Raw genomic sequence first — 19,628 nt, 5'->3', positions numbered from 1 at the left:
ATTTAGCAAAGGGTCTTACATCCCTGGGAAGGGAAAGCCTCCCAGCTGGCCTGGTACGTACTGGTAACCCAGACTGTGAGAGCTGCTGCGATGGGAAACCCCATGGACCGCAGCAGAGGGTGAGGTGGTGTCAGCAGGGCTGAGACACAGCTCCCTGGGGCTGCTGAGTGGGTTTGGAGCACATGGGCTGTGTCTGCTGCTCAGTGCCACCGTGCGCATGGCACTTGGGCTGCTCTCTCGCTGGAGGCTTCTTCATTTGCAGTGTTTTGGTGTTTAGTTGGCATTTGTAGCCAGTGTGCTAAAGATGTTTAAAACATCCTCTGTTAAACCCGAGAGGGTTATAACTGCTGCAGATTCAAGCCCAGGTTCTGGCTTTCCATTCTTAAATTAAGACAATTTTTGTTTGAAAGAAAACCCATCCCATGCTTTTTTTTTCTTTAAACTCCGTGTGATAACACCCTTGTGGGGTGTGTGTGTTTTCATAAATGTGGTACATGAAGTATGAAATAAATGGATGTAAGAGAAGACTTGCAGAAGCCAGTCAGTCATGGAGCTGCCATAGAAAACCCTGAGGAGGCTGTGCTTCTGATGTCAAAGAGTTGATTAAAAACACTTACTGAAGGGTATCAGATTGTGTTTGGGATACACTGTTTAAAAACCCAGGCTGTTCCCAACTTTACTGGTAGCACTGCATTAATCTAACTTCCAGACTGAGTCAGTTTGCTTGTATTTGCACCTGTCTCAGTGAGTGTGTGATGAAAACTGAAGCATTCACTCTTGTAGCCTGCCTTACTGTCCACATCACCCCACAGCACTCCCCCTGCTCTTTGGGCAGGCTTGTAAAATGCAATGTTATGGCATGCAAGGATTTAATTCCAGTACATGTGAATGAGCTTAAGGTAATGGGGAATTCAAGCTGAAATGTTAACTTTATGATATGGCTCTGATGCAGAAAGGAAACGAGGAATAAATACAGAAAAACTAATTGGATTCTGAATATTTTATAGCTGTTTTTAGGATTCTGAAGTTTCCCCCTGGATGGGATTAACACAGTGCATTGCCATTTGCAAAAAAGAGCTTGCTGTTGTTTAAAGAAGCTGCTAGCTCTTACTCTGCCTGTTGGCAAAGGGTTTACTGCTTCTTTCCACTCCATGTCAGAAAGTCCAGCCTTTTCAGGGTTGTGCTGCTTTTCTCCTCCGTAGTCTTACCCTGGCTGGGCTGCTGCACACAAGTGACCCATGCTGTGTGCTGTCCAGTAGTGCCTCTCCATGAGCTGGCAGCTGGGGCACACACTGGTGTAGGTGGTGCAGCACTACCCCCAGATGAGCATGGCTGCTGTAAGTGATTGCTTTCCAGCGTCCCAGCAGCGTAAGTCTTCAGTTTGCTCTGATGTGTGTTTTTGGTGTTGCCTTGCAGCTCTGTGACCTGTGAAACCTGCCAGTTTGTCTCATTATGACATTAATCCTATACTTTGGTTTCTGTGGTTAGGCTGGGGTGCAGCTCTCGGCTTTGACTTGCTGTGTGTGTTACTGTGCAGAGGCACAGTCTGGCTCTGATGGAGAGTCATGTTTTCCTGTCTGAGCTCTCTGCAGGTGCTGTAGCCATCAGCCATCCAGCAAGAGCACTGAACCTCAGGGCTTTGATCGAGGCCTGCAGTGAACTTGGGTGAAGCCAGCAGAAGAATGCCCTGTCAACAGGGCTGTAGGTAGGGGAGGAGAGAGCCACAGAACTGCAGCTGGTCTGAAGGAACCTGCAGAAGTCTCACGTCCAGTGGAAGGGATTGTGATGCTCCTTCAGGTCACTTGAAGATTGAGCTGCCTTACCAGCTGTCCTGCCATTTTCCTGTGGTGGTTGTTAGCTACCTGGCAAGCATTAGCTCCATGGACATGACATTGTCTTGTTTGTTTTTTCATGTCAGACAGTCAGACTTTAGGACAGTTGCCAGGGGGACAGGAAATACTTTCCCTCCCTTCCTGAAGCCTGTATAGAACCAGAGGATAGCTTTCCTGCTGTTTTTAATCTCTGAAGTACAACCTGTCCTAAACCAGCTCATCTGTTTTGTAAGCAGAGAATACCGTAGTGCATGGAATGAGGTATCAGTGGTCCTTGGAATCGTTGTTACTCTGGTCCTACAGAAGTCTGCCTGCTGTGAGGCTGGCCATAAACCATTTCTATGCTACAGGACCTCCCTTCTGCTTGCCCTATGCTTCTGCACTGCTGCTCTGCATCCTGGAGCAAGCTGACAGGTCTGTAAGAAGCAGGGTGCAGTCAAGAGCCAATGCCTAAACCTGTGGGTCTGTGGGTCTTGCTTCTTATGCTTATTCCCTGGGATCTACATGAGGAAATTCTTCTGGGAAGTCAAATATCTTTTGACTGTGGTAATAATGCTTTCCAGTCAGTAGCAGTAGGTTTTGTTGCTGGACCTGGATTATCCAGAATAGACAAAGATATAGAGTAGATATTAGGAAGAAGTTCTGAATTAGATAAGGGGGTTGGAACTAGATGATCTTTAAGGCCTCTTCCAACCTGAACAATTCTATGATTCAGTTATGGGCTTTGTTGCTTGCATATCGTCCCCTGGACCATACTTACGTGTGACTGCTACCTTAGACTGAGATTTGTCACTTCAGTGTAGCCTGTACACAAGAGGAAAGGTACTGCTGGTTCCTTATAATGTGCTAACTTTCTTGGTGTAGGACCTCACTGGCTGCATGTCTCGAATCCCAGAAATCTATCCTAAAATGTACTTTTGTCTGGCTGTGAAGCTGTGTCTGGGTTTGAGAAACATTTGTGGTATTGTATGTCTGTGCAGAGGAGATTATACTCAGTGGATGAGTAGTTTCCCTTTTCTCCTTCCTTCATCTGAGTTAATTTTTGTCTCTTGAATTGGAAACTTGCTTGAAATATTCGCAAGTTCTTTATTGGTAAAATGCAGAGAAGTGAAGAGAACAACCAGGACCAGAGAACAGAGAAACACAGTCTGCTCCAAGACATGTTTTTCTTTTTGTGTGATGTCAAAAGGCATGTGAATATCTTTTAGCTCTTTTCTTCAGATCCGTTTTCCAAAGGGTGAGCATTGGTAGGAGCTCCTGCAATTCAGATTGATGTTACTATTGTCTTTTATCTTGCTTCCCTTCAAGTAGTTGCGTCAAGAGCCAATCCTTGACGGTTTTCCTTTCACTCTTCAGAGGTTAGCCAGCTCAAGCCAAGCTGTGAGCCACAATGAAATAATACCAAGAGGTTCTACTGTTTGGAAAGTTTCTTCCTCCTCTTGAGAAGGGTAGGTTCTGTTTCTCAGGCCTTAGATAGAGGCTTTCCAGGTGCCATTGGCCTAGGGATTGGTTTCTATAAAGCAAAACTGTGGTTGTTACAGCCCTGTTCATGATTCCAGTGTGCCTGTCAGAAGAGTGATGATTAGAGACCACAGGCCAAAAGGGCTCTGACTCCATGAGATCCTACTGGCAAAACAGGCGGATGTGATGTGCTGCTGCAGCAAGTAGGGGAAGTAGCATTAAAAAAAGCCAAACCAAAACAGAGTGGAAAAGCTTAGCTTTCAGTTGGTGTCAAGGTTATCTTCCACTGTCAGACCCTCAGCTTTGCTTCTGTTGTGTTGTACAATTAATGAGTTCGAGCCCTGTTCAGAGATCTGTGTGTGGCAATTATCTGCGCTTGGCAGCTGCTCCGGGTGCTGTTTGAAAGCCGGTGTTGAGCAACACGTGGTAGATATCTTCTGAGAGGCACAAAACAGGGACCTTTGCCATCAGAGGGAGGCTAACAAATGGGCAGTGGTACTCTGTTCTTCAGGAGAGTAACAAAACCAGTTTTGGTCACTTGAATCCATACAGATCCTCTCCCGAAGGCAGTAGGACCCTTGTCAGCCAGATGGTGCTCAGCACATGGGCATAGCAGTGGAGCTGCGTTTGTCTTCAAAGTGTTCCTCCTTCATCCATCCAGTCTTCCTAGAAAAGAGGACTTGTATGAGGTGGAAGTCATCCTTTGCTGGTTTTACCCCAGTGTCTATTACAGCACTCATCCCACACAGATTGGTGAGCGCACAGCACTGCTCAGACAGTTTTGGAGTGCTGTGTAATTAAACTTCAACTTCTTTTCCTTCCTGAGCACCTTTCTAAACTTGGTGTCAGGCTATGGGCTGGGATCAAGAGCAGAGGAGGGTTTCTCAAAGGAAGTTTCCTCTCTCAGACTCTTCAGGCTGTGGTAGGACGATGACTAACTGTGGGTACACCCAGACATTTCCCTTTGGACACACCTAAGCACACACTTTCCAAGAAGAGGATCATGCCACCTTCCAGTAGGGGTGGAGAGACAATTTAAAGGGCGACAGGACTGCTGGATATTGATATCCATAATGCCATCCCTCCTAGTGTCCTAGTGGGGAATTTTAGCGTAGTGCTGTCCTGGGGTGATTTATGCTGTACTGCTATATGGATTCCCTTCATTTCTTTGTCCTCCATCAGCAGATGTGTGTTATTTGTAGACAGTAGAGGCCGTCGCCTATTTTTACACTCAATTAAATTGTAACTTCATCGCTGGGGCCTCTGCTGCAAGAACTACAAGTCAGGCAGTGAGCCAGACTGATTAATTATCAGCTTAATCTCTTTGGCTGCGGCCTTTTGCTGCTGTTGTGGAGCATGGTCAGGGTACTGCTGCACTTTGTGATGAGAGCAGAACTCAGGGGGTTGCCTCTGTGCTGTCCGAGCTTGTTTAGTGACAGGATTAGCTTTGGCTGCATGGAATGGCACATGTGAATAAGAGGTCCAAGGTAAATTATCTGTAGCACTTATTGGACCTGAGCCTCTACAGAAATACAGCAAACTGTAACATTATTCTTGTTGCTGATGTGGAAATAAGAGGGTTTGACATTTTGGTTCTGTTCACAAAAAGTGGTAGTCTGCAGAATTTAGCTTGCAGTATTTTTCCCTTGTTTTGTTAATGAACAAATCGTAAATACTGTGAAAGGATAAAAAAGGGAAAGAAGTGGTTTCTGCTGCTGAATCAGCTTGGGAGAAGTCCATTTGAGAAACCAGAAATCTCTTTAGACAGTTGTATCTGTTGAAACCGCAGTAAGCTACTGGCTTTTTCCAAACAAGAGCTTGTTTCCAGGGCCCTTCCTGAAATAAATGTTTAGTTTCATTGGCAAAATTCCCGTAAATCCTTCTGGTAAGTGGGTCTTGAAATGCTGAAGTTGCAAATGTGGAAGTTGTCACCCGTGCTATGGGTGTCTGCAAGCTGACGATACACTTGCTTCGTGTTCCTGTGCTGCAGCGGGTGTGTGTGCAGCAGGATGGAGTGCTTCCTAGTGAGGCTGGAGTGTTCAGAGTGGGCTGTTGCCAGTGCATGGTTGGTGGAACCACCTGCTTCTGCCCTAGAAGCCTTTCAGCCATTGCCCTCTTATCTCTTCGACCTGTGTTGGTGGGATAAACCCACCAACCACCAAGGTCACTTTGTTGCTGGGGAAATGGAGCAGAGCATCTCCCTTGCCTATGCAGGTCCTTATTTAACCCCAGTCACTGTACACACTGGCTGCCAGAAATCAATTGCTTGCTTGATGCTTGTTTGCAGAGTGTTTAAATAACATACAGTGGAAAAACAACCTGCCTGTACACTGTACATTAGCTATTGGCTAATAACTATTACAAATATCTTCTGGACTTGCCTTGTGTAAGCTAAACTTCCCCTTCATTTTCTATATAGGTAATGATACATCAAGCTTCTGCAAACCCTGCTGGCACAATGCGTATTAAATGTGTAGAGTTACTGAGCTACAATTATCACAGCATGTTTAGGCAAGAAAAATGTTGCTGTGGCAGTCATGAACTCTGTGAGGGCTGCAAAGCCACTTCAGACACTTCCTCCATGCCCAGCAGTTGCCCTGTAGTGAGCTCCGTGGCCTGCAGCCCCACAGTCATTCCCTGAGCCCAGCACATCTGATGTGTCCTTGTGTCTTTGGGTACATCTGCGCCTGGACTTCCTGGAGAAGTGAAAAGGTCTGGGTGTCTTCCATAGACCTTGGCTTACTGCTGTTCTTGCAGAGGACAGCAGGAGCTGGTGGGCTTTGAACTCTGCTCACAGTGTTCCCCCAGTGCTTCAACATGTGCAAAGCTTGTGAGGGTGCCTGGGGTTTTCTTGTGCTGCTTCCCTACCGCAGTCTGGCTTCCTACTTGATCTGAAGTGTGTGTGAAAGCAGATGACTTATCCATGTGCTGCTTTTGAATGCAGAGGTCGGTAAACAAACGCCTTCTTCAAGTAACACAGAAAAACGGCTGTTTATGGCAAGCAAGGGGGCTTCCAAAAAGATCAGCTGGGCTTGGTGAGAAAAGCAGTAAGAGCTGGGGATGGCCAGCCCTGGGGTCTGATGGACGGCTGAACCAGGGAGGCTGCTGGATAGCCAGTGCCTTGGCCGAGGGGAAGGTGGCCTATGTTGCATGCAGCTGTAGGATGAAGGTAGTCAGCATCTTCCCCTCTCCCTCCTTCCTCCAAGTCTTCTATGAAGCATCTGGGAACTCTGATTTCACCTTGTGAGGTTAAAAGAGGACTGCAAAAGAAATGATGGGAGGTGCAGAGGACTTGAGGCATTGACAAAGGCAGTCAGTTTGGTACAGGCTTGACAGGAGGTAAAGTCCTGTGGGCAGGCCAAGATGAAAGAGGATGGGAGCAGACAGTGGAGACTGCTTGGAAACTAAAAGGCTGGTAGGGTGGATGCTGGGGCTTTTTGAAGTTATAGTTGGGCTCTGAAGAGGAATTGGGCTGGCAGGTGTCTAAGCAGCATGTAAGTAAAGGCATGCTGCCCTGGAGCTAAGGAAATGGAGGGGAGTCTCTTTGCTGCTTTAAGAGCTTCTCCTGCACTCACACAGGCAGTTGCTGCCTGTGCTTCTACAGAACTGGGCCTTGAGTTTAGGACTGACTTCTAGCATCCAGGCTTTTACATAGTAGGTCTGATTCTGCCTGACTTCTGTTTCAACGGGAGGATTTAGAGTCATTCACCCAGGGCTGAAACATCTGGTTGTTTTCATGTTTGTTCTCTGCTGGTGGTTTGGCAGCTGCTTGTGTCAGTGTGTGTACTGCACAGTTTCTGATGTGGCTCCATGATGCTGTATGTTTGATGCACTTCTCTGCAGTATCCTGTGCTTGTGCCATGGATACACTGCCTTGTATGTGCTTCCTCAGGCCAGGGAGCCAGTGGAGAACATCAGCTAAGGCTGGAGGTGAACTCTTGAGTTATTAAGAAGCATTGCAGTGCAGCAAACTTAGAAGAGCACACATTTGGCCTTGGCTTGGCTGGTGTTGACCCCGTGATAATCCAGAAAGCTTTAGCCACCTGATAATAACACTCTGTTAATGCAGCTGTAGAAAGCGGTTGGCCCAAATTGCGGTTTTGAAGTGCAGGACCCAAAGTTGTGTTGCTCTTATCTCTCCATTCAGGCTAGGGCTGCTCATGTGGGCAGAGATGCTATAAAGGGCCAAGTTAAATGTGGAAATGATTAAGGCTCAGAGATAGTAGCGTGCCAGCATCTTTGTTGCATGCCACTGTTAATCCCAAGGGCCTGAAATGAACATAAAGACCCAAGCCACAACAGGAGATCTGCTTGGTTAAACAGATGCGCACTCAGAAAGAAATAACATGTTTAAATACCTGGCACTTTCAAAGTAAGCAATCTTCCAGGAATTAATGATGTTTTTTACCCTCTCTTCGCTTTGAATCCTAACAGAGCACTGTTTGCTTGTTTAAAAGGAAGTGCAGCAGTTGTAAAGCATGTGAAATATTTGAATGCATAAGTCTTACGAAGTCTTTTTTCTCCTTTTCTGTTTCCTCAGGAGCTGGCAAACTCTGTCTACTTGGTTATGGAGGTGAGTGTGTGTGTTTGTCCTTTTATTTCTGTAAGCTTGTAAGCAGACCAGCTGCTCACACCAGTAGTGCTTTCTGAATGCAGTCTCACCTGTGATGCTTTTGCTTATCTGATCTGCAGCAGAACTGGAGCGGTGTGGTGAAGGTAGCAGCCAGGGACACTTCATATTGCTGCTGTCAAGCAGCCATGCTTGGCACAGGTTTAATCAGTCAGAAGACTCAGGGGTCAGATGGGTGTTACTGGGTAGTATGTGCTTCAAAGACAGATGGAAAGACAATTTTCTCCATGCAGCCTGCCTGCAAAGTAGATGTTTTCCCTCTGGAGTCTTCACTCCAAGGTCTTGTTGACTTTCCTCAATGATGTGGAACACAATGTGGGGAATTTCAGTTTTCATCCATGGGTGCTCCCAGGCTTTCCTCACCCAGCTTTCCGGTGGTATCTGCAGTGGTGACCCTTCGGCTTTGTTCTGCTTTTATCCTTCTCAGATGTGCATGTGCCCATCCATGTACACTAAAGCTAATTAATGCTGGTGTATCATAACGCAGTACAATGTCTGGGGAAATGGGACAGAAGAGGGACCTACAGGAATGGGGTTTTCTCTGCCAACTTTTGAATACATATTTTGGCATGTGTGGTTATTTATGTTTCAACACTATGACAAACACCATCCTAGTGAAGTTTACTGCTTTTCTTTTTTATCTTTGGTTTGCCTTGCATTAACTGAGCTTTCTGTTCTGTTTGCAGTACTGTAATGGTGGTGACCTGGCAGACTATCTTCACAGTAAGTACAGCAATATGGAGAATATCCTCTGTATTCAAAAGAAAACACTGACAGTTTAAACACATTAAAATTGCTGGGGGTTGTGCAAGATCTAAATAAGCAGATTGTGTATTTTTTTCTTTTATTCCTGCAAAATAAACAGGGTATCACTGCTCCTCTTTTAAGAGGTTCATCTGTGATAACCAGTTGAAAACTGAGAATCCATGACAATAAAAGCTAATCTTGTGGTCTTTCCTATGTAGGTCAGTAGTGGCTGTTGTCAGTAGTGGCTGTTGTCAGTAGTGGCTGTTGTCAGTAGTGGCTGTTGTCAGTAGTGGCTGTTGTCAGTAGTGGCTGTTGTCAGTAGTTATGTATTTTAGTTTCAATGGTCTTATAGATTAAACATTTTATCACTGCTGGGGACATGGTTTGTCTTTTGCTTGGTCACTGGAAAAAAGGTATTTATGCTGAAATAGCAGTTCTATAGAACTGGATTAAAATAAGATCCCAAGAGTATATTTCGCTTTAAGTTTACCCCTAAAGGTATCAGTCCCCACATCTAGGACAGAACACATTTCTTTCTTCAGTGTACTGAGGGTGACTGTAGTGTAGGCAATAGTGTTGTGAGGGTGATGAAAACTACGAACTTCAGGGTCTTTTGGAGAATATAGCAACAGGTATCTGTCACTGTGGTGCCTTGAACTTTTTGGTGAAACTGAAGCGTGTCTTAGCCATCAAACTGGATGAAACATGCTTTGCATGTTGTCCTGCTGTGTTGTGGCTCTGTGGCTTCAGTCTCCCAGGCTGTTTTTCAATACACAGGTATCCTGGCCTGTGTGAAAATCACACTGCACCTGAATACTTAAGCAGCAGGACAATATGCTACTTAGCTGCAGTCAGACAGAGCCTTTATTTTCTCTTGGCCTGGCTGTATTTTTCTTCTTCAAAGTAACTTTCTTGTTGTTTTGCATGTCAAAGTTTATTCACATTGTTCAAATTAAAAGCTAGTCAGTTGGAAAATACTTCAGGCTCCTCATTTGAGGTACATGATGCCTGGAAATGGCCAAAATAAAGGATTAAAAGCTAAATTTACATTTGCCTAAAGCTAGTGTTGGCATCCCTAGAATAATTATTTGGGGCTTGATGCTAGTATGTTGCACTATTCATATGGGGTAATGAATTACATTTGTGGGCATTATTTTCAGAAGGGATTTAGTACTTGAAGGAATATGCTGCCTTGTATCTGTTTTGCTTGCTTAAAATGTGAGATAAGAAGTGTCAGGAATTTGTTTCTTAAATCCACATTTATTGTGCTTTGTCTTACCTGAGTCATGGTGTTTTGCATCTGAGTATTGTGGTTTAAAAGAAGCATCTTTGGTGGTGGTGGAACATGAATCTCTTGTGAAAATGGTTTTGTATTTCATACCTTCTTTTTTAATTTTAACAATGAAATGCTCTTTTAAGAGAAGTCAAACATCAGATACCCATTCACAGCAAAGTGAATGCATGGGCTTTGAAAGCTCAGGTTTTCAGCTTTCACGCACATGAAATGAACCTTAATATTAAAGCACTGGGCTGCACACTCCTGTAGGCAAAGCTGTGTGTGTAAACAAGAACACAGCTTCTGGCTGAGTGATTTATAGAAACATGGACTTATAGAAAATCTTCCTGTGCATCTTACTGCTTCTATGTGAGCATTGTCACATTCTCCCTTCCACTGCCCCTCACTACCCCATAAGTGAAGCATATGTGCAGTTTGCTAGGCTATTAATACAGCTCACTTCCTTGTTTATCAAATGAGGCTGCTTCAGGCAATTGGTGGGTAGTTTGACAAAGTGTTGATGAATTGTATTTTCCAAATAAAATTCAGGTTTTCCCCAGTTTGGTTGGTTCGAGTGTTGCCTGCGGTAAGGTTTGGTCCTGCTTTGCCTGACCTCATTTGAGAAAGTTACCTTTAGCTCTGCTTTTACCAATAAAATACTTCACCATGACAACTGTAAAGGGCAGCTGTTGTGATTGGGACATTGGTGCTTCCTTTTATTTTAACTCTTAATACCTGTGTGCCAGTAAAGAAAACTCAGCAGGCACAGATTGCCAAAGGAAGTAGTGAGTCAGGGACTACAGCAAGGAAGTGAGTTCCTCATATCACTGCAGTACTGATCTTCCCTATCCCAGAGCCTGGATATGTGTCAGCTTTTGTCATCAGATTGCATTCTCCATTCCACCACATGGTCCTTTGGGGCATCTCTCCTCCCAGCTCCTTGGGGTGCTCTTGGCAATAATGATTATTTTTAACTTGGAGAGTTCAGATTTCCTGCAGGTTATTTCACTGGTACACAGGAGGCTGATCCCTATGGAGCAGTTATTGTACTGCTTCGGTTATTTTAATAACTGTGGTGGTATTTAATGACAACATCTACTTTCCCACTGACTCCTCAGACGTTTTTGCTGGTAGTTCCTGTAACACTTAAGCAAGCTGAGCATGCAAATCTCCTGCTTCTCATTGAATGAGATGCTTGTAAGCTTCCCAATCCATTCTGCCCTCTAATTACAAGCATTAGGCAACATGGTAATTCTGTGTTGAATCCAGAGGCACTCTAATTCTCCTTGTCTTCATAACTGGAGGACGTGCATATGTGCACGTTTCGATGCAATATGTGTTTTGGCTGGGTAATGCTGTTGGTCAGCCTCGATCTCTTTGATACAACCCAAGGTTGTGTGTGTTCTGCTAAGCACAACTCTTCTATCTTGTTGTTGTTCAATGGTACAATGTGATTTCCCTTCTGGTGGATCTCTGTGGAAGTTGCTTTCATTTAAAGCCCACCATAGGGTATGTTTTGAGCTGAGAAGGGCAGATTGCTGCTGTGCTTACTAGAGCTGTGGGAAGCATCACAGAAGTGACTGTCCTCCATATGGGAATAACTGGGATTCTGCAGCCTCAGGTTGTCAGGAGGTCAGAGAAGGCTGATCTAAAATACCTTCTTAAAATTCTGTGTGTTGGCATTGACACAGGCTGTTAATAGATAGCTCATAACTGTGTTCATGACCTTTCCTAAAGCTGCTTCTTGGAGGGCACATCTCTGCAGGAACCTTCGTAACAGAATAGGGCATTTCTTGGTTTGTCCACAGCAGGGGCAAAGAGCTGTTATCTTTCTATTCATTCCAAGTGGTGTGGGGACCATTTTGCAAACAAGAGGTGTGAGGCACTGGTGTGTAACTTTTCACCCTCTGCACCTAGCTAGTTAAGACTAGACCTATCTGCAATAAGTCTTCTAACTTGTACAGCTGACTTCACAGGAATCTCACTGGCCACGCTCTGCATGGATGGAGCTGGGGTAGTTACAAGATGGGCCCCAAATAAACCAGCTTGGTCTCTCAGACTTCAGCGTGAGTGGGATTGGGCCCGTGTTAGAGATGCTTGTGGGTAGGAGGAGAAGTTCTTTTTCCTAAATAGCTTTTCCAAAACAGTGTTGTCATGTAACATCGGTGGCTGTACTCCAATGCATCTACCCTTGCATCGGCTGGCAAGGGCTGGTACTAGTCTAGCTGGCAGTTTCTTAGTAGGTTGAACATCCTTGCACAGGCTGACTTTTTAGGTGGTTTTGTCCTTTTCCTATGCTTCAAGAGCTACGAGGCACGCGGGCCCTGCACTGACCCACAGTAAATATTTGCTCTGATCTACTGCCCTGTGTTGCTGCTGTTCCCCAGGCAGTAAGCTGAGTGCCTCCTTACTGAAGTGGAGCCCAGGAAAATAAACAGGGATATTATCGCTCTCAGTAATAGCAGAGTAAGGCTTGTGAAACAGCGTTCTCTGCAAGAATGTATTGCTCACCACAGACATCCTCAGGGATGCCCAGGCCTCAGTGTGGGTTAGTGTTTTGCCAGTTTTCTGGTGAAGATGAGAACATCCCCTTTTTACAGAGCTAGAAGAACAAATTCCCTATTTGGGATGTATCAAGGGAAGAGAGTTGTTTTATTCTCCACACATGTTTAAGTTATTCTTTTTATTTGATGGCACCTAAATTGAATGGGTCTTGTATTATCTTCTCCCTCCCTCTGCTGATGGTAGCTGCTCTAGAAGATCTTTTGCAGAGCAATATCCTGAAGTCACTAAAAATGTCAGTTATATTTATGCCTCTGTCCTTCAGCTGGAGATAGCTGCTGGCATGGGTAGACTGATGGGCTGAGTATGAGAGATAAGGACTTTTGTTTTTCTATTACAGCCTGTTTGTTAATGGAGGGAGGTAAAAGTTATGCCCCTGCGCTCTCCAAGCAGCCAACTGTCCCTTCTCTGTTACTGAAGGCAGCATCTCAATTTCACAGTCCTGCCTGCCTGCGCTGCTTGCATTTGTGAGATTTAATGCTGCCAGAGGGCTCAACAGACCTCCTGTCTGATTGTGCTGTGCTTCAACACGGGCTTTCCACTATGCCACAGGAGTTGTACTGGGGGGAATCTGTCCTCAGGCTCAATACACCAGCTTAAATTCTGCTCCTGTAAAGAAGACAGTACTTTTGCAGGGCTGAGAGCTTTGTATAGACTTCCGAGAAGTGGAAAAGCTTAAATTTTGTAGAAATCAGTAGCTTAGAGGCCCTCTTTTCTTTGGGTAAATGGATTTATCTGATCCTAGTAGGAATGTTGTTGTTTTGAGTATGAAGAGGTACAATCACATTAGGGAGGCACAGCTGGCTTGCTGAGGGGTGGTGGCTAGTGCTGTGTTAGCCTTATAGCCATCAAATTATGTAAAGGAGAGGGTAACGCCTTAAGGATGTGGCACGCTGTTGGGACTGCAGGTCAGAACAAGGCTCTCAAAAGCATGGCTTCTCTGCTAGAGGCAGAGTGTATTTAGCCAGGGGTTTGTAATTGCCAGCCAGCTTAGTAATGTGAAGATCTGCCAGGTTTCAAGTCTTGCTTCATATTTAGGGGATAAGACAGCCTGGCCTTTCCTGGGCCTCAGCTGCATTGGCAAAAAAACTTTGAATTCTTGCTGTTCTGCTTAAAGATGGTGTTTTAACCATTTCTGAATAGATTTCCCCGAATAAGAATAGCAGAAATGCTGTGTGGACCTTTTGTTGAGGAGAAGATTGAGCACAGCTAAGATGCTGGACCTTTAATAGGCAGAAAATGGTACAGGTCTGAGTACACTGATACATCTCAGCAGGCGGTCAGGGAAAGCCTTGTTAAAGATAAGGCAGTGCTTTTCTTCGGAAGGTGAAAGTGGGGTTGGAAGACTTGCATCTGAGCTGCCTCTTAATGTTCCCAAAATCCCTTCACAGAATCTCCCCTTCTTGCAGAGGAGTCTCTTGAATTCCAGCTGAGTGCCAGTTCATGAGGAGGAAGGCGCAGTAAGGGGAGAGAAACACTATATGCATGTGCACTGGACTCACGTGTATGGGTCCAGGACCAACTGATAGCTGTGGTGACATTTTAGCTCTCTGCTTATGCTTCCTTCTAGAACAGTGAGGTTTGGGAGTTTATTTGCTGTTCCAAGTGCTGTTGAACTTACCTGTGTCCCTTGCTGTTTCTCATGCACCTATTTTCAAAGTTAAGAGTTTTAATTTCCTGTGTTGTGTTAAAGCTGCGTGCAGCCTCATCTGTGTTTTCATAAGGATTCCTCTCTCCTAGCTGACTAGGTAGAACAGCATTTTGAAGCTTCTGCCAGCTTCTTTTAATGTCTTACTAGAGAACAGCTGGAAAAACACTAATGAAGTACCAACTAATTTACAGGGACCTTTTACAGAAGAAATCATTTTATTCAAGAGGAATGGTGCTTGCATTGAGCCTGACTTGCTCAGTGACTGAGAAGGAGCCTGGCTGGTAGTGCTGTTGACCCTGGAGTTGGTTCAGCAGGCAGCTCCCAGCTTTGGCAAGAGTTCCATACCTATAGCTCTTAAAGTAACGAGAGCTCATGTTGCATTGCTCTGATTAGAAGAGCCAGTTAAACGTTATTTTAATCCCTTCAGTGTTTGTTTTCACACCACAATTCTTGGGGAGGCCGTATCTCAGGAGAGGGCAGTTCAGAGCTTCCATATTCACTGATGTTTTAAATTCTACATTTCAATTTGCTTTTGAAAGCATTCTGAGATGTTCTTGCTGCATCTATGGATGCAAGATGGAATGTGTCAGGTGCCAGTTTGCAGGGGCCATTTGGTTGGGGTATGTTGCTAGGTATTGGACTGGTTCACGCTAAGACTGGGTTTGAGATTAGGGGTATGGTTTGGTCTAGCAGGTGATGATGGTCAAGGGTTAGGCCTAGATTTCAACTCATACCCTACAGTTACAGATCCTACTGGCTGTATGTCCTGACTGATTGGCTGCATTTAACCTACCATCCCTTTCCAGGCCCACCATGAGCCTTAATGATTCTTGCAGACATAAACCTTAATCCTAACTCCCTCTCATTTCCTCTTAGCTCCACCTTTAGATGTAGTCTTTGTGATAAAGCTCTGACGTTAGGTATCCAGCTGCTATTGACCATAGCTCAAAGGTAGTGATCCTTCAACAACTTGGGCCACAGGAGTGCATGCCTTGATCTGGCTGGCAGCTCTTGTGGAGGGAAGCCTAACCCTCACCAAATGCCTCTTTTGGATGCTGTTGATAACCCAAATTCAGCATCTTTTGCTGGCCTGAGTTCACCATGAGGGACTCAGGGCTGAAGCAGCCCTGACCGCAGACTAAGCTGGGAATGCAAAGGCTCTCCCTTGTTGCCTGCAGGAATTCAGAAACTGTGTGGAGAAAAAAAAACACCGTACGTGGAAATAAAAATGACAAATTATGGGTAATTGCTGTGGAGAAACTGCCCTCTGGGCTCTGTGGAGAGCTGGCATTGTAATGTCCTCATCTGTGGTTATTTTTTAACTCCTTCCTAGCTATGCGGACACTTAGCGAAGACACCATCAGGCTCTTCCTCCAGCAGATAGCAGGTGCCATGAAAATGCTGCACAGCAAAGGCATCATCCATCGGGACCTGAAACCTCAGAATATCCTCCTTTCCTACGCTGGAGGCAGGAAATCAAATCCCAACAACATTCGCATAAAGATCGGTAAGACCCTATTATAAACATCACCCTAAGTGCTCCCAGGAGGGTTTGGTGATGGGTAAGTGGCAAGCCTCTGTCTTCCTTTGGGGAATTGCCTAGGAGAAGGGAAGAATTGCTGCGCTTCTTAAAACGCCCTAATGTTTTTCATCTTCCTTGCTTAGTTTCTCTGCTAGATGCTTTAGTTTGTTCCAAGCAGTAAGAGCAAGGGCTTTCTGCTCTGCCAGGACACAGGCTAGCACAAAAGAACTGGGCAGGCCTTGCTCCACTTTAGCTGAATGGTGCCTCCCTTAGTAAAAACAAATACCAGCCTGCCCTAATTGGCTTGTAATCTCCAGGCTTACCAATAAATGAGGAGGTATTGTGACTTTTGTCTTCAGCTTTCAATAGTATTGAGGTAAATGTTGGTGTCTTAAGGCCTGAAACTAGCAGCTCTCCTGCTGCTAGCCTTGGAGAGCTCAATGGGAGTCAGGCACACCTAAAAGCAGGCATTGCCATGGTCCCAGTTAGAGGCAGGCTTCTTGGCTGCATCTTGAAGAAATTCACTTTTAGTGCATTAGGCAAGTGGCATAGATGGACCAGTAGTTGGGACAAATGCTCCAGAAATCCAGGGCACACGTCCTTCAGAAATGAGTGCTGAATGATGCCACTCTCAACATGTGCCCTTTTGGATATGTTACAGTTCACAAGCTGAAGCTGACACCAGTTAGATAAAACTGTTCCTCACCTGAACCTTGTGCTGTGGAGAAAGAGTAGCTGCTTTCATTCAGCCGAGGTCCAGTGGAAAAGATTGGCATGTTGCTGCCTGTTTGGCTGAAGCACTGTTTGGGTTGATGCTTTCTCTTTTGTTAGTTTGGTTTGGGGTTTTTTGTTTGTTTGCGGTCCTCCCTATTTTGCTCATGCAGTGTTATCTGAAACATGGAAGCAACTGGGAGATGCAGATGCAGGCAGGAGGGCTGTGGGCATGGCTGCTCTTGGGTGTGATGTACCCTGCAATTCCTGCCTCCTGCTTCCCTGAGAAGAACATGGTCCAGAGAGTAGCTATCTGTACCAATTCACCAGTGACACATGACAGCATAAACAGCTGTGTCAGTCTCCTAGCTTGAAATATCTGGTAACCTTGAGAGAACCTTTAAGTATCATATGATCAGATGCTGAGTAACCTGCAGAGGTAATTCATCTTGGTATTCCTTGCCCCTGGCTCTTCTAGCTGCCAGGTGAACTATGGCTCAGCTTTCTGTCCTTGTACTGGGGTTAGCACTGTTGAAACAGTTTCTAAAGGAAAACAGTTCAGTGCTAAAGGAACAGAGAAGACTTTTAAGTTGAGCTGGTCTAGAAATGTGGGTGGTGGTGAGTAGTGGTTTCTCTTGGGTGTCTGTTATATTGCAGCCTTTTCAATGGAGGGGAACTTTCAGTTCCCCAAATTAAAAGTTGAGATAGCAGCAGATAAGGTAGTTAATATGAACTAACACTCTCTCACTTGAAGCCAAGAGAGCTTTTCCAGCTTCCAGCAGCTTCTATTTTGGAGTGCAGGCAAATGGGTACAGGATGAAATGACTGTTGAGATCTCCAAAATGGCTGGGAGTTTATTCTTCTTAATACTTATTTTGTGGCTTGGTCTGACCTTTATGAATGTCTGTGCATTAATAATTAGCACAAGGATGTGACTACTCAAGAAGGGAGCTTTCAAATTTCTCTTAATCTTTGCCCTCGCTGTGAAGATTCATGGGAAGCAAAAGGGAAGAGGGGGGAATCAACTGGAGGAGGTGCAAGCTCCATAGACCTGGTGTCTGATCCTAACCTACCTGTGTTTCTCTTTATAGCTGACTTTGGGTTTGCCCGATACCTGCAGAATAATATGATGGCAGCAACATTGTGTGGTTCACCAATGTACATGGTAAGTGTGTTTTGCCTACAGGCTTTTCTATATTGCTCTTGCTTTGTCCCCCAGAAGCAAGGCTTTGTTTTTCCCTTGTCATTTCCCCAAAGGTGAAATTTTATTTACTTGTCTGAAACCAGCTATTACACAGGGAGACTTCATAAAGTTCTAGGTGCCTCTGTTGTCATGTAATTCTCAGGTGAGCTGTGGATAAATGGAACTGAACAAAACAGTGTATTGATTGCTGTCTGCTCTCAGAAACAGCATCTTCCAAAGGGAACCAGGGCCTCTCCACTGAAGGCACTGGGAAATGAAATTTATTTCCTCTGCTATGAGCAAAGCAACAACAGAAGAGATTGAGGGCTGGGGTGATAATTTCACACATCTGGCTATATTTGAGGTGTTGCTTCCTTGGTGAGGAATCTCAGTAAATCACTGCTTCAGTAAGCTCTCTGTAGACAGAGTGATTCCACAAACCTCCTGTTACCTTGGGCTTTATAGTCATTTTTTGCTAAGGTCACAGCATCAGGAGAAGGGCCCCTTTCTGACAGCAGCTTTGTAAAATCTCCAACTGTTTTTAGTTCTTTGATCTTGCAAAGTCCCTTCCGATCTATGGACCTTTTGGAGGCAGAGATTTTCCCATTCTGGCTCCCCTATTCCTAAGTGTGCTTCTATTCGCAGTTTATGTTTTTGTGCATTTCCACTTCTTAACACACCCCACCCACTCCCACTAATTCTTTCACCAGACCAGCTGCTTCCAAGATGACTTCCTAGCTCATGAAACAGATGGGTTTAAAACCCCTAAACTGATTCCTGTTCCCCACTTTGTACTTTCCACTCTGGGCCAGGGTGTGAGGAGGTCATCTCTTGTTTGTGTTCATGGCAGCAGTCAGGATCTTGAGGTCTCATCAAGTCAGTGAAATTAAAAAATGACAAAACCAGACCAGAAATAGAAATGTCAAAGCTATGTAATAGTTCCGTGGGATGTGGGTGTCTGAGCTCAAAGGAAAATGAGATCTTTTAGATCATTTTAGGTTGAAAGTTTTACAAGTGCCCTGGGGCAGGAGGCAGCTGATTTTGACCATGGTCTCATCCACTCGTAAGGGGCTTTTTGTCTGTGCTCTTTGGGCAGAGCTAGGCTTGGACTCTGCTGCAGTGCACAGGGATAGGGTGTTCAGTAGTCTGCTCCACAGCATGAACTCAAGCAACACAGACTTCCTCTCTCTCCCTTTTTTGGAAGCCCAATGTTTATTTGAACTCTGCTATATGTGAAGATGAGGTAACTTTTTTCTTCTGTGAGCGTTTCCTGAATCATCTATTTTTAGGGACACTTTTTCTTTCAGAGTCTTGTGAAAGTCAATGAAAACACCCAGCTTATTTTTTGAAAGGGTGGAGGAAGCTGGTGATGGCCTTTTTCTATTTTATGTTTGTATTCATTTTAAACAACTCTGGACATTACAGAGAATCTCAGTGTTTCCTATTGTTTTGTGTTTACTGATGGATTTGAAAGAAAATGGGAAGGGAGGGTTCAGTTGGGATTTAGGGGGTGTTTGAAGTCTGTCTTTAGTGAGCATCTGCTGGCAAGGCAGGCCTTTATTCCCTGCTTTAGCTTACAGCCCATTGCTGCTCTTTTCATTCTGCTCTTTTAAAGAAGAAATGTGTTTTATCTGCACCAGAATGAATTTTCTGTCTGAACCCTGATATGTAAGACTTGAAACCTCCTTGTGTAGTTCTTCTCCTGCTTCCTTGGCTTTGTTTGGTGTCATGCCTGCTTCCCTTAGGGACAGACCAAGCTCCTGTCCACAACTTGTTTGCTGCCATTTTTTCCCATTGCATGTGTCCTTCACTTCTAACAGAGCTAGAAAATTGATCCTGTTCCATGCTGGCAGCACTGCAACGAAATCTGTTGTTACAAACATGTGGGATTAGCAAGTCTGTCCTTCTCTCCCTCTACTGCTGTTCATAAGGCACACTGCATCCTTAGCCACAGTGGACTTGCACTGTCTCCAGCTTCTGGAACAGGCCTGAGGGGGAGCAAGCAAGGGCATGATGTGAGATGAGAGCCTGGAGTCTGGGGCACAGCAGGGCT

General features: G+C 45.0%; 1 protein-coding gene across 3 annotated transcripts in view; it reads left to right on the top strand.

The window, feature by feature from the left end:
* The window catches only part of ULK1 (unc-51 like autophagy activating kinase 1), an 81,202-nt gene that overhangs the window by 8,878 nt on the left and 52,696 nt on the right, over positions 1-19,628 (top strand). For all 3 annotated transcript variants that reach the window (XM_005147728.4, XM_031047928.2, XM_031047927.2), the window contains exons 5-8: positions 7,834-7,866; positions 8,610-8,646; positions 15,493-15,666; positions 17,484-17,557. In XM_005147728.4, coding sequence (XP_005147785.2) covers positions 7,834-7,866; positions 8,610-8,646; positions 15,493-15,666; positions 17,484-17,557 — 318 coding nt within the window. The remainder of the gene's footprint in view (positions 1-7,833; positions 7,867-8,609; positions 8,647-15,492; positions 15,667-17,483; positions 17,558-19,628) is intronic.

The sequence above is a fragment of the Melopsittacus undulatus genome, chromosome 12, assembly GCF_012275295.1.
Source record: "Melopsittacus undulatus isolate bMelUnd1 chromosome 12, bMelUnd1.mat.Z, whole genome shotgun sequence".
Lineage (NCBI taxonomy): Eukaryota > Metazoa > Chordata > Aves > Psittaciformes > Psittaculidae > Melopsittacus > Melopsittacus undulatus.
The sequence above is the reverse complement of the archived record's forward strand: the minus strand, read 5'-3'. Positions and strand labels throughout refer to the sequence as shown.